The sequence below is a fragment of the Heliangelus exortis genome, chromosome 9 (genome assembly GCF_036169615.1).
Source record: "Heliangelus exortis chromosome 9, bHelExo1.hap1, whole genome shotgun sequence".
Lineage (NCBI taxonomy): Eukaryota > Metazoa > Chordata > Aves > Apodiformes > Trochilidae > Heliangelus > Heliangelus exortis.
The window spans coordinates 26,080,984-26,092,529 of NC_092430.1; the positions used below are offsets into that span (position 1 = coordinate 26,080,984).

At 50.2% G+C, this 11,546-nt stretch overlaps 2 protein-coding genes across 2 annotated transcripts; both read right to left on the bottom strand.

Annotated features, from left to right (window-relative positions):
• Positions 1-227: 227 nt before the first annotated feature.
• GPR119 (G protein-coupled receptor 119) lies at positions 228-1,907 on the bottom strand. Its single transcript, XM_071752942.1, has one exon. The coding sequence runs from the start codon at positions 1,304-1,306 to the stop codon at positions 299-301; it is 1,008 nt and encodes a 335-aa protein (XP_071609043.1). The 5' UTR covers positions 1,307-1,907; the 3' UTR covers positions 228-298.
• A 1,371-nt stretch (positions 1,908-3,278) lies between these two features.
• Positions 3,279-11,497, bottom strand: SELENOT (selenoprotein T). Its single transcript, XM_071752943.1, has 6 exons — positions 11,271-11,497; positions 10,105-10,215; positions 8,921-9,047; positions 7,413-7,500; positions 5,523-5,674; positions 3,279-4,093 (listed from the first exon to the last, which is right to left on the bottom strand). Exons 1-5 carry the CDS (start codon positions 11,444-11,446, stop codon positions 5,550-5,552), a joined length of 627 nt encoding a protein of 208 aa, XP_071609044.1. The 5' UTR covers positions 11,447-11,497; the 3' UTR covers positions 3,279-4,093; positions 5,523-5,549.
• Positions 11,498-11,546: the final 49 nt, after the last annotated feature.

Here is an 11,546-nt window from a genome sequence, read left to right on the forward strand (position 1 = left end):
GGTGCAGGGGGTGTTTGCTCAGAAGTCACCCGCAGAGCCACTGCTCCTGCAGCCTCTGCCGGGGACACGGCTGGGTGGGATGCCCAGGCCTCCATGGTGCCAGCAGTGATGAGGCTCAGCCCATCCCAAAAAGCCCACAGTTTGTCCCAGGCAAGGAAAGGTCACTGGCGAGGTCACAGGAAACCTCCTGGCGAGGTTTGTGTGGGCTGGGACAGTGAGCGCAGGGAGCCTGAGGAGCTGCTGCTCCAGGTGCAGTGTTTCCCCCCCTTGCGGGCCCAGCAGCCTCAGCACAGACCCCTCATGAATAGGGTGCTGCGGGGTGGCCCCTGGCCCAGCTCCCAATGGTTCCGATGCTTGGGTCCGGGGGCTGCACCTGGCCCTGGGCCCTGCACCCGAGCAGCTTTGCAAGGTGGCTCCGGATGTCCCTGCTGTAAAGGGCGTAGATGAGGGGGTTGATGAGGGAGTTGGTCTCACCCAGCAGGAACAAGGCGTCCTTGAGCGGGGCAGCCAGGGTGCAGGAGCTGCAGGCAGCCTGCACGGTGCCCCCCACAAGGTAGGGGCCCCAGGAGAGGCTGAAGCCAACGAGGATGAGGAGCACGGTCCGCAGTGCCTTGAAGTGTCGCCGGCGGGCGCAGGAGTGCCGGAGCCGCGTGTGCTGCGCGTAGGCGATGCTGCCCACCGAGACGTGCAGTGCCACCAGCACCAGCAGGGATGGAGCAAAGACACCAAAGCAGATGGTGTAGAGGTACTCACTCTTGGCCACATACAGGAGCCCACAATAACCCGTGTAGTTGCCTGGCTGGAGGGAGGGCAGGATCAGAGGCAAGTACCCGAGAAAGAAGGAAATCATCCAGAGGACAACCAAGGAGAGGACCAGGGGTGTTTTCTTCAGGAGGATGGGGTAGGAGAGTGGCAGTGTCACTGCCAGGTACCTGTCCAGGGAGATGAGGAGCAGGGTCAGGATGGAGCCGATGCAAGGGGTCATGCTCATGGCGATGCGCAGGAGGCACAAGGACTTGCTGTGGTCAAAGCCTCCATCAAGAATGTCGTCCAGCGCCTCGGTGATGCACGTCATGCCCACCAGCAGGTCAGCTGTGGCCAGGTTGAGGATGTAGACATAGCTGGTGCCTGGCTGCTTCCTCATCAGCTGGCAGACAGCCACAATCACCAGCAGGTTGGCCGGGGGGATGAGACAGCTGAGGAGAGAGTGCAGCACTGCACGCAGGAGCTTGGCCATCTTTTCTGGTGAGGAGGGTAGAAAGAGATGACCAGGAAAACTTGGCCCAGCATGGAAAAACCCCACCATGAGGCAACACGTGGTTGAGCTGAAGAATGGGACAGAAGTGCCTCAGACCCTCCAGCTGCAGGCCCAGAGCACCTAAACAAGCCCTTTAAGGAGCACTTTGTCCATCCTAGACCTCCAGCACCTTCCCAGCCGCTGTGTCCTGGTTGTTTTTCCAGGGCCTTTGCCCTCTCTCCTACCATCCGATTTTGCTCCGTGCCTGCAGGCATGCAGAAGGGCAGGAGTCCTCACCCGGGCTGGGCAGAGCCACCGCAGTCCCCAGCACCGTGACACGGAGTGCCCGGGAGCAGCCTCTCCAGGGAAAGCCTTGGAGAAGGCAGCGGGACAGGGACAGGCGGGTGTGCTCCTCCCAGCAGCACCATCCCCGCCCAGCGCCGGGCTGCGGGGACAAGCGCGGTGCCAGGCTGAGCATCCGGCACGGCACAGCCCGCAGCATCCCGCCCCCGCTCAGGGGTGGGCGATGGGGAGGGGGCAATGGGGAAGAATAAACCCCGTGGGACTGGGGCACAGCCAGGCTGAACCATCTTTTTGTTCTTCCTGAGCCTGAACCCAGCTCACAGCAACTCCACCAGACCAAGCAGCTTGAATTTACCCCTCAGACATTACCTGATTCCCATTTTGCACGTGGGTGAAATCAATCAAGTGTTCAAACAGGAGATTTTTCAGATGAGTCTTTGCACCTGCATCTCAAAATTACACAGTAGCATGGTGCACGAGGGGAGACCAAAAATCCACATTATCACCAGGACCAGATATGGCTATCTGTGCCTCCCACTGCACCCACACAGTGCTGGACCCTTCTCCACAAGACACATTTAGTAAAATTCAAGCAGAAACCCTTCGGGATTACTGAGCACACAGAGAGCACAAAGGATGCAAGAGATCCCAGTGCTGGGGGTTCCTGGCAGCAGGGAGGGAGAATGGGAACCGCTGGAGGCTTCCACGCTCAGGGAGCCCAAACCCACAAGTAGCCACAGCTTGAATTTAGGAAGCACCAATCTTGGACCAGAACAGTTAAAGCACCACAAACACTGAACTGTCAGATGGTGTCTGGCAACCGCTTTACAGGAAGGCTGTCAGGTATTGCTGCCTCTAATGACTATCAAGGTTCTTTATTCCCATTTTATTGTTCTGTTTTTCCATTTGGAAGTGCTCTATGAACTGCCATCATGGGGCTGGGTCCAACCCATAAAACCAGCTCTGTTCAGTGCACCCAACAACCCAGTGCAATTACAGAGATGACAAAAACACTGCCCAGCCCATCCCCTGCAATGGAAAAAGCTTCTGGTGCACTTAGAGGACATCAGCAAAGGGTCTCACGTACCTGACTCCCAACACATGGATAAACCATCTCAGGTGGAAGAGGAGGAATACTGGGGGCAGCAAGCAGATCCTGAGAAAGTAATCACTAGGGTGACACAGCAAGCAGCTCATGGAAAATCTTAGCTTAGCAACACATCTGTGCATTTATTTGTTTTATGTCTAATTTGTCTGAGGTGTGTAATTAGTGAGAAAATAAAACTGAAAGATCTTGGCTAATCTACCTCAGAAGAGAAGGCATGAATTACCTGAAGCAATGATTTCATCAGCAGCCTTGAGGCCACTGGGTGTGTTTAATGGTTGTGATTAGCAACACCTTTCTAAGGACTCCATCCACTTCTCCCTGGGCTGTGTGACAGAGCTGTGTCATTTCTAACATCAGAACAGACAGCCTTAGGAAGGACAATTCTTACACACTGTGACAGCTGCCTCCATCACAGCTCTGCAGATTCCCTTCTCAGAGGAACATTCCCAGCCCCAGCAAGAGAACAGCACCTGAGCACTGTCTCTGCCCCAGCCACCTCCTCTGCACAGCTGCAGCTGGGGACTCCTGGCAGATGGATTTTGGCAGGCACCAAGGGACAGACCCAGCTCTCTGTGCTCCTCTGGGTCACAGAGATTGTCAGCAGCTTAAACAAGACGAACACGAGGTTAATGACTTTGGAAAGTAGGCTTTTTATGCATTTTTTTTTTCAATTACAATTCTAAGAATATCCATCAGTGACTCAAACAAGGTACTTCACACAGTAAATGAGAACTCTTAATTTAAATTATAACTCTCTGGGGTTTCTGTTCAGGAGAGTAGAAAAGCCCAGCTTGTCATCTCTTCAGAATGGTCAAGGAAAAACCTCTTGGGCTGGCCAACACAATTGAAAGAGCAGCTGATCTTCATTTTTACTGACGTCACAAAATGATGTAACTACTCTGCATATAGTTTTGTTCATATAATTTAGTATATAATGCACTGTTCAACTCTGCCATATATTTTGAAAAATATACAAACCTGCTTTAACCACATTAGAGATCTTTGATAGACAGCTGTCTATTACTTAACAGTTTAGGACAGTATCAGACACTCCTATAACTTCATTTTAAACTACAAAAAGAACAAAAATTCATATAAAATACAACAGATTAAAGAATTTTTTTTTCTGAGGAAAAATTAGGTATCAACTCAATCTGCCATTGTGTGAAACATGAATATAAAATAAGTTACAATTAGTAATGCCTGCATTGCTGAGCTATGAACTGGTCGGATGAAATCTTAAAAAAACTATACAGTATTATTGCACTCGTGACTGTGCAGTATGGGAAGAGCCAGCACTGAAAGGCATCTGTCACTAAGGGTTTTTCTCAGGAGGCACCACGTGGCTGCAGGAGAAGCATCCAGTCTGTACTAACAGCAGGCTGTCTTCAGTACAGGCCTTCATGGGTCTGCACCACGCTGCCCTTGGAAACCACCATTAGTGCCTGGAAAAAAAAAGGAGACACCAGAGTCACCATCAGCCCCACACCCACCAAACCCCCTCGGGCTGCAGACCCCAACCACAGGCAGTGTCTGCTGGGAGGGGGTAACATGCAGCAAGGGAGCACCAGTCCTCTTTTATTCTGGGCATTTGCTTACCAAGATGCCACCAGAGTGAGATGACATTAGCATCAGTCTGAACAAAGAGACAAAAAACACAACAGTCCCCAGGTCTGACTGTCAGCTTCTCCTGACCTCTGGTGCTGTTTCCCCATACAGCTTGAGCAGGGATTGCATTATATTTCTAAACTCCTATCCTACTGCATAAAATTCTACACAGCAACAGCATTTGTGTGCTTTGAAAGCTTAAAAGCAGCTTCAACCCACTCTGGAACAAGGGAAACTGCCCAGGCCTCTCCCAAGGCACACACAGGTAGGCTGCTGGGCTCCAGCAAGCCCAGCTGAGTGTCAGGAGACACCAAACATTTGAATTCCAAATGATCCCAGCTTGCCATGGAGCCAGGTTCCCCACAGCAGTGGCACCACCCAATAGGGCCTGGGTGTAAGCACTGTCTGCTTACATCAACAGGAACTTGCAGCAGGCAAATCCCAGCAGAGCCCCAGAGGCAACCCACAAGCTGTGCAGGTGTGAGCAGAGCCAGGGCATCAACTGCCAGAGCTGGGACCAAGGGGTCTGTGTGAGGAGGGGAGGTCCTGTCAGAGGTCAGGGGCACAGGGGCTGTCACCCCAAGTGTGAGTCTGCTGGAGGGGAAGGCCAAGACACTTTGCACCAAAGGTTCCTGCATAAAAAGCTGCCCCACAGCACTGAAATACTTCAATGGTCTCCTAAGTGCCAGCTGTCCATTTCTGCACCACAATAGTCTCTTCATAGCACATCCCTGTTCCTGTGATTAATCACAAGCTCACTGTTTTGGAAACCACAGGTGACTTAGGAATGTGGAATTGGTTTGCCATAAAATATATGGATGCAAACCCTGTGCTCCCAACAGCCAAGGAGTGCTGCAAGAGGTTAATACAGAACAGGACAGAGATGGCAGCAAGGAAACATTCTGCTTTCTGGGGATGCAATTAGGTTACAAGCTGTAGAGAAATCCTCTGCACAAGACTAAATTAAAGCACATAATGCAGTGCTTTCTGATCTCTGCACAATGCAGTTCAATGGCTTAAGGCCTTCTGCACAGAGTAACACCTTTTCCTGCCCAAAGGAATGCCAGCTTCCAGTTCTGAAACAGCCCAGTGAGCCCCAGACCAACAGCTCCCACCAGAACAGTATCTGTTAAATCACCTATGTCAATTTACTTGCTGTCATGACAGCTGGTCCTCCAGTAAAGCACTTCTAAAAAATACATGTTAGGGTGTTCATTCTGCAACATGCAGAGTCCACTGACAGCTGGAGACTGGGAGAAGACTTACAAGAAGTTTCAGTGCTGATAGATGGGGCTATGATCGATGATGGGGCATTGACTCCATGTGCACATTGAGCTTCATTTCGTTATCAAGAATTTGTACAAGCTGCTGCATGGAAGGAAGGTGGCCAGACTCCAGCTTGGACCACACTGGAACATCTACCAGAGAACACATGCAGGGGAGAAAAGCATCATTACATTGGCCAAGGCATAAAACACATTTAAAGATGATTTAGATTTACAATCAATCATGCAAATTAATGTAATTTTATACTGAGTAAAATAGCTGGATCAACAATGTTGGAAACCTCTGGCTATACTAAAACCCACCCTGACCACACAACAAAGAAGTCTAATGCTTCTGTGTAGAAGCACATCACATGGATTTAGAGGTTCAAAAAATCCCTTGACAGAATGTCTAAAAATAGATTAGTGAGTGGCAAAACAGCACACCAAGTTTTGGAGCCATCACTAAATCTTTGAAATGTGGGATTCTCATGAGCCTTCATCCCATTCTGCCTAACACATAAAAGTGGCCCTCAGAAGTTCTGCTTGCCTTGGAAGGTATCACTCAAAGTGGCTGCAACCATTGCCCCATTACCCAGACACTCAAAAGGCAGCACAGTCTATAAACAGTTAAGGTAAATACAACATTTAAGGTAAATACAATGCAGGTAAATAAGGACCTGCATTCCTGATGTGACCAACATCACCCTCACACATCTCTCAGTGCTGCAGCCTGACAAACATAACTGCTGTCATCTACATCAAACAAAAGCCAGGCTGGAGCCACACTGTCCCAGCACACAACCCAGAAGCTTATGGAAGCTGGGACCTGGCTGTTCAGCCCCAGGAAGGCTCTGCTGCCACTCCTTACCCAAGATTTGGGAGTAGGTGGGCATCAAGTTCAACCACTTTGATGCAATACAGTCCTTAAGAGGTTCTGCAATTTATCACCTGTGTTAGAAACTACTGTGCTGAAATGCATCCTGCACAATCACACTTGGAGATCATAAACCACAGGGCTAGATGACACAATAGTAACCTAGAGCCTGAAAGGTTGTATCTGTACTCCACTAAGTTTATATACTCTTTAAAACTACAAAATTATTTGAAGGCAAGTAGACCACAGACCCTTAACCTGAAATATCAGTATTGCTGCTCACCAAAAGTAAGGGAATAGCAATAGATTTAGAAGGATTCCAAGGCTAAATCATGTTGCAAAGAAGGATAGGGAAAGCATTTAATCAAGTGAAAAGTACTCGTCTGTTGACCATTTCTTACTTAATGCACATCACACACAAAGAAAAAACATAATATGCTTACTCTAAGTGACCAAGCTTTCCCCTCAACACATTTTTCATAGCTATTTTAAAATACATTAGTGACATCTGCACAAACTACTTCATAAGATCTGTATGATTTTCATAATTTATTACAGGCAACATCTGAAGTTTCACCATGAAGGGCACTTACCACATACCATCACATTCTGAAACACACCTTTCAGGTCACACTTACTCTGTTGTCCACAGTGTTCACACCACCACCCCTCTTTCTCCCAGCACAACAGCTCTCCAAGCTGTGTGTGAGCTCCCTGCCCTGTGTGTGAGCTCTTCTACCTGTGTGTGAGCTCTCTGCCCTGTGTGTGAGCTCTCTGTCCTGCGTGTGAGCTCTCTGCCCTGTGTGTGAGCTCTCTGTCCTGCGTGTGAGCTCTCCTACCTGTGTGTGAGCTCTCTGTCCTGCGTGTGAGCTCTCCTACCTGTGTGTGAGCTCTCTGCCCTGTGTGTGAGCTCTCCTACCTGTGTGTGAGCTCTCCTACCTGTGTGTGAGCTCTCTGCCCTGCCTGTGCCTGTGCAGCAGGAGGGGGTGCCCTGGACAGGCTGTTCTCACTCACCGTTCAGCGTTATCTCGAAGGCGCCGGTTGACATACACTGGTTCTCAATCATGTTGCTCAGGAAGAAAACCATCATACAAGCATAAACCTAGGGAGGAACAGAGAGAGCCCCAGACACCTCAGCCACGTGAGCCATGGCTTACTTTATTTACTCTCAACGAGTGCTGAAGCTGACAGGGATCTTTGAATTTCCCCCTGCACTTCCTGAAGAAATCTCCCAGCTGTGCAGAGCCCTCCCTCTCATCCTCTTTCCAGAGCTGTGCACACTGCCTTCCCCAGACAGGTATCAGAACAGTTCTGAGGACACCTGGCTCACAGCCCTGACACACAGTAACTCACACCTCCTTGCTGCTCTCTTCCACAACCCATGAACATCCCCACAGCCCCTTTGCCCACCTACAGGCCACAATGGCATCTGCAGCACAAGGAAAGTTGTGGCCAGTGACCCTTCTGCCCAAAGGCCCACAAAGAGCAGAGATCCAACTGAATCTGTGAACAAGTGCCAGCCCTGCAGCACTGCTTCAGCCTAATCCTCTGGAATTTTCTGTGTGTTGCATCACTCCACCCTGAGGCACCAATCTTCTGCAGCACAGCATCTCCCCCAGTGCCAGCACCTTTCCCATCACACTGACAGGGGTTGCTGACACACCAGAGTCCAGCAAAGCAGAGCTGGTTGGTTACAACACCCCGTGCAGACACACCACAGCCAGCCTGGTGCAGTACCACCACTTAATTAGACAGGATCTATTATAATTTATGCAGATGCAGACTGGCTGATGACAGACCCACTGCACTGGGCAGCTCAGTTTGAGGATCCATGCACCAAATATTTATATATTTATATATATCTATATGTAAAGGTTAATACATTTCTAAATTGCTTTTGTTCCATTGAATAATTCTGGACTAAGGTTACTATAAATCCAAGTACAACACTAATCTGTGAGCATCACCAGTACTGACTCACAGGGATATTCATCCCACGAGGCACAGTCTGTCATGCCCAAGTATGTTCTGCACAAACACCCACACCATTTCAACTCCATCTTTCTAACCACCACCTAATTGCATGCCTCATCTATTAAAGTCTGGAGAAAGCAACAAATGCAAAGTAGTTATGAGACAACAGAAAAGGGGAGCTGTAATTTTAGCACCAATCATACTGGTTTGAAATTCTACTCTTGAGCCCTAAAAAATAAATTAAAAAATCTTTAATCATCTGTGACAGTAATGTTAACCTCAGCTGTCCCTCTGCAGCAACACCAGCTTGGAGAAGAGAAATGCTGAGCATCAAATCTGGGTCTGCCAAAACCATGAAGCACAGCTACAAAGAATTATCACACTGCTCTAAAATTCTGGAGTACATTTAGTTACAGGAGCTGAAAGGTTTTAAGGCTGCAGTGTATGAAAGATAAACCAGTAAGAATTGTGAAGGACTCCCAGTGTACACTCATGAGGTCTTTGTATAACTGTTTTTTCAAAATAAAAGAATGAAGTATGCTGTTTACCTTATTTTCTTGGCCCCACTGCCAGATGCTTGGAGCTTGCATGCCAAAGAAAGCAAAAGGATCCTTGCCAACAATTATTAAGCCTATTAATACTAGTTTGAAGACAGACAGGAAGGATGCTATGTGCCTATCAAAAGAAAACACATAAAAGTGACTTAGAAGTTTCACAGGTACTACTTCATCACTATATAGCTATAATTCATCAATTTTTGAGGAATTTTCATAGTGTACAACCCAGTGTTTCAGAGGAAACATCAAAATTTTCAAGCTTATCTTGCTGTAAAATAAACAAAAAACCCCAAAATGCATCACACATTAACAAAAACACACAGGCTCAGAAGGATACCACTCTAGTACACCATGCAAATTGTTTTATTTTCCTGAGCAGACCTCAAACAGAAATGTCAACTTTTATGTGCCTAAACTGGATAAAATGCAGTTTCCTAGAGATGTCCCACATTACAGACACATTTAAACACTGCATTTTTCCAGTAGATGCAGAAAACACTAGTTGTTTGTAGAAAATAATCCTATAGCTAGAGAACAAATGGACAATGAGGTATTCACTACTGTAGCACTTACCATTGTAATTAGTACAGTAATCAAGTCAAGAAGTGGTTCAGAATCACAGTAACTATGGTGTCACTCTCCACATGTACACAACGGTTAAAATATGAGCAATAACGTTACTTTTGTCTTTTGTCAATTTCTTTGGGTTTTTTCCCCCAAAACTGTAGTCCAGTTCAACCTGTAGTCTCTCTGGTAAGGTTACCTCTACCTTAATCCAGATGTTTTAAACAAACTCTTCCCACCTCTGCAGCCATAATTCCAATTACAGAAATTTGTCACTAAGTGCATAGCCCTGAGCAACAAACGTCAACTGATATCCAGACACACCATGAAGGAAGGCTGGAAAGATTCACTGTGAAAAAAAATGGGAATTGTGTAATCTGCCTCAGACTGAAGCACAACAGGCCTCGTACAGATACCCAGAAGGCAGCATTTGTGTGGCTGGCCATCCGGAAGAGGGAAGATAACCAACCTTGCGTGTGAACATTATGGGGAAAAAACCTTCATTAATATTGAAAATGGAAGTTTAAGTGTAAAGGCACACGTTCACCACATGCTGCGCTGACATTCCATGCTGGAAAAAAGCCAGCGATCCCTGCTAGCCATTTGCTTACCTATATATAGGTTGAGGAAGGTAGTTCTCCCCTTCGATGCGGATGTCTGGGTACCGCTGGCTGATAACCCGCATGTACTCCTCAAACACCCGCCTGTAGCCTCAGGAGACACTGAACACAGACAGGAGTTGTCACCACAGCTGCTCTGCTGCACCTCACCCTTGCTGCTGGATGGGCAGCACCAGCACTGCTTGTGATACACTCAGTTTAAAATAAAACTAAACTTCTCTGTGCCAAAGGAGAAAACTGATCTACAGCCAAGTTACCCACGGACCTCCCGAGAGCCGGCTGGGCCTTTGGGCTCACTCAGCTCTGTTCTCCATGCTTTGGTAAAGCCACTGAGCAGGGAATTACTTGCTTCCCATCATAAAAAGCTAAGTCCGAAAGTCAGGAAAAAAAAAAAAAGTTTCACACAACGCAGCTTTAATGCCTCACCAGTCAGATTTAACCCGTTCCGAGCCTGTCCCTGTCCCTGTCCCTGTCCCTGTCCCTGTCCCCGTCCCCGCCCGGTAACCCGCCCCGGCCATCGCTGTGTGCGGGTGATCAGATCCGCTGCAGGGCAGTTAAACATCGCAGACCCGCACTGTGCTTCCCGCTGCCTCTCCAGTGACCGAAATGAGGATTACCCGACCCGACTTCCCCCGGGAGAGCCCACACCGGCCCCTTCTCCCCCGCACACAGGTGCCCGAACATCCCCCGGCAGCGGTGCGGTCCCCAAGCCCTATGCCCACCCCGCCGCTGTCCCAGACGAGATCCCGAGCCGGTACCGCCCCGCACCGCCGGCGGATCCTGCCAAGAGCGGTTCTACCGCGAGTCGCCATTTTTTCAGGGCCCTTTTCTCAAGCGCTGCTCAGTCACCCCAGCGCCGGCGGCCCGCGGCAGCGGGGCAGGGGTTCGGCACCGGGGCTGCCTCCCTCCCCTGCCCCCCACTCCCACTCCCACCTCCGCCTTCTGCTCCCCATTCCCGCCGCCCCCCAGGCCCCAGGCCCCATCCCCGCTCGGCCGCCCCGGGGACTTCCCGCGGCCCGCAGCCCCCAGCCGAGGGCCGGCCGAACGCATCCATCCCCGCGGCGCCCCGCCCGCCGACTCCCGCATCGCTGCGGGAAGGGGAGGGCTGGGTGAAGCGCAGGCCCGGCCGGCGCCGCCATCTTGCCGGGCGCCCTCACCAGATCTGGAACTTGAGCAGCGGCCCGGTGGCGTAGGCCATCCGCAGCTTCTTGGCGGGCAGCCCGCCGTGCTGCGCTCCGCCGCCGTGCTGCGCCCCGCCGGGCCCCGCCGCCAGCAGCGCCAGCAGGACCAGCAGCAGGGCCGGTGTCGCCGGTACCGCTCCCGCCGCCCGCATCGCTCCGCGCCCCGCCCGCAGCACCGCGCCGCACAAGGGCACGCGATCGCCGCCACGCCCCGCCGGCCACGTGACACGGGCAGGCCCCGCCTCCCGGCGG

Bases quoted from the DNA above. Each gene is read 5' to 3' on its own strand.
- GPR119 (XM_071752942.1), bottom strand. From the start codon at position 1,306: ATGGTGGGGTTTTTCCATGCTGGGCCAAGTTTTCCTGGTCATCTCTTT.